This window comes from Aplysia californica, unplaced genomic scaffold (genome assembly GCF_000002075.1).
Source record: "Aplysia californica isolate F4 #8 unplaced genomic scaffold, AplCal3.0 scaffold00402, whole genome shotgun sequence".
Lineage (NCBI taxonomy): Eukaryota > Metazoa > Mollusca > Gastropoda > Aplysiida > Aplysiidae > Aplysia > Aplysia californica.
In genome coordinates, this window is record NW_004797672.1 from 521,244 (window position 1) to 523,330 (window position 2,087).

Genomic DNA, 2,087 nt, shown 5'->3' on the forward strand with positions numbered 1-2,087 from the left:
GTCAAGCTTTCTGTCACTCCGAATACATCCATAGCGGGTGAAGTGTATCATCATCTCCAGACTTGTCTCTGGCTGGTCACGTGGTGTCTGGTGCCCCGCCCCGTGCACCACCACGCGACAGAAGCGACCAGTCCTCGAGTAGTATCCCTTCAGAGCTCCGCCCCCTCCAGGCTTAGACCCCGCCCCCTCCCCCCGCCACAAAGAGCGGCCGGTGGCGTTGTACTGAGCCTGCAGGGACCAGGGAAGAACAAGGAGGGCAGACTCCACCATGACAGAGCTCACCACTACGTCATAGTCCCCCGTGTACACCAGCACTTTGTAGTTGTCCATCAACGTCGCCATCTTGAGTGACGTGGTCTCCAGAAGCTCCGCCCCGAACCGGTTGTACAAAGCCACGTTGAGCAGAGTGTAGTACTGCCCTGACCCGGCATGCACCGCGCTCCTCACCTCACGTGACCTCATTACCAGCTCGACAAAGGGCAACCCCAGACCTTCCTCTGTGACGTAATTATCGTTGCTGCCAAGCCCCGAGTCGGGAAACACTTCGTTCATGATCTCCGTCGTGGGCATAGATTTGACCTTCCCCTGTCGAAAACTCTCCGTGATTTGTCGCACGCTCTCTTTGCCGTCCATCATGGACGCGTGGGAGAACGCGCCGAGCGCGTACAGATATTCCGGAAACGCCAGACTTTCTGTTGGTGGATCGAAGTAAGGCCCTCCCAAATAGATGCCCGTCAGAGGCATGTCCGTCAGTTTCCGAAGTCTGTGTTCGTGGATGAGATGGGCGAGGGTAGGGACATACTTCCCAGCGTAAGACTGGCCGCCTATGTAAAAATCTCTTTTCAAATATTCGGGAAACATGCGGAAAAACTGTTCCATAAAAGAATAGAGCTCTCTGCCGTAGTCAGCCTGCAAGAAGCGATGTCCCTCCGTACCTGAGTCGGAGAAACTGTAGCCTGCCCCCACCGGGTTGTCCACGTAGAGCATAGAGAAGTTCCCCACCCACGTGTAAGGGTTGGCTCTCACGTCTGCTCTGCTCGGGTCAATCCCCAAGACCGGCCCGTTTTCCCACAGCAGTCCCAGCATGGACGAAAGCGTCGGACCTCCGTTCAGCCAAAGCAGAAGTGGTGCATCTCTCGTGGTAGGAGATGGAAAATGCCAGAAGAACATGTGGTTTCCGACGGTCTTGTTCACCGTGAAAAATCCCGCGTAGCTCCGCGGTAAGGTGATGTTCGGGAAAATCCCTTCTCCCTTAACGTGGCTCAACTTGCGCGCCGTGCTGATGTCACCGTTGTCAAGGTAAGGCGTCAGTAGCAACGGTTTATCGCCACCACCACCACCACCACCACCACATATGACGTATAGAGGAAGAACAGAAAGGAATGCGATCCGGACAGATAGCAGTGATGGCGTGGTCAACTCATCCATGGCGTCTGTTTCTTTCAAATCTCAGTTCTGGAGAAATAAAAATATTCAAAAAATTAATAATTATAAAAATGAAGGAATGGAGACTATACTCAATAGTTGCGTCTATTCGTACACGTGTCCATTTAAGCTCCAGTGTATATTCGTACACGTGTCCATTTAAGCTCCAGTGTATATTCGGACACGAGTCCATTTAAGCTCCCGTGTAGCCTATATTCGTAAATGTGTGTCCTTCTACCCTAGCATGAATGCGAGTACCGTGCATTGTGTGTGGGTCTTTTTTTCTTTTTGAGAATGACGTACATCTCTTTCTTTTTGGTCCAACGCATCTTTGCAGTTGGCATGAAATTGCATTCTATTTTTTCTATTTGTAGAATGATTTTAAAAAAATAATCGTGACAGATTCGCTTCTTAGCGTAAATGGACATCAAAGATAATACATAAAAAGATGGGCCACTCAGCCAAAAAAGTGTCCGCAGGAAGTTCGCTCTTTGCTTCAGATGGCGCTGCAGTCTGTTTTGAAGCTCTCTTTCGTTTTTCCAGAAGAAGAATAGGAATAGCACCTCCTTGCGTGCGCAGATCGACTGCTGTTCAATACTGTTCATCAGCAGTTCGGGTTCGTTCAGTGTGGAGTTTTAGTTTTTAAAAATTTTTAATGACCT

General features: G+C 50.1%; 1 protein-coding gene across 1 annotated transcript in view; it reads right to left on the reverse strand.

The window, feature by feature from the left end:
- LOC101855662 (probable serine carboxypeptidase CPVL) overlaps positions 1-1,428 on the reverse strand; it is a 5,274-nt gene extending 3,846 nt beyond the window's left edge. The window contains exon 1 of the mRNA XM_035971238.1: positions 27-1,428. Coding sequence (XP_035827131.1) covers positions 27-1,428 — 1,402 coding nt within the window. The remainder of the gene's footprint in view (positions 1-26) is intronic.
- Between the last annotated feature and the right edge of the window lie 659 nt (positions 1,429-2,087).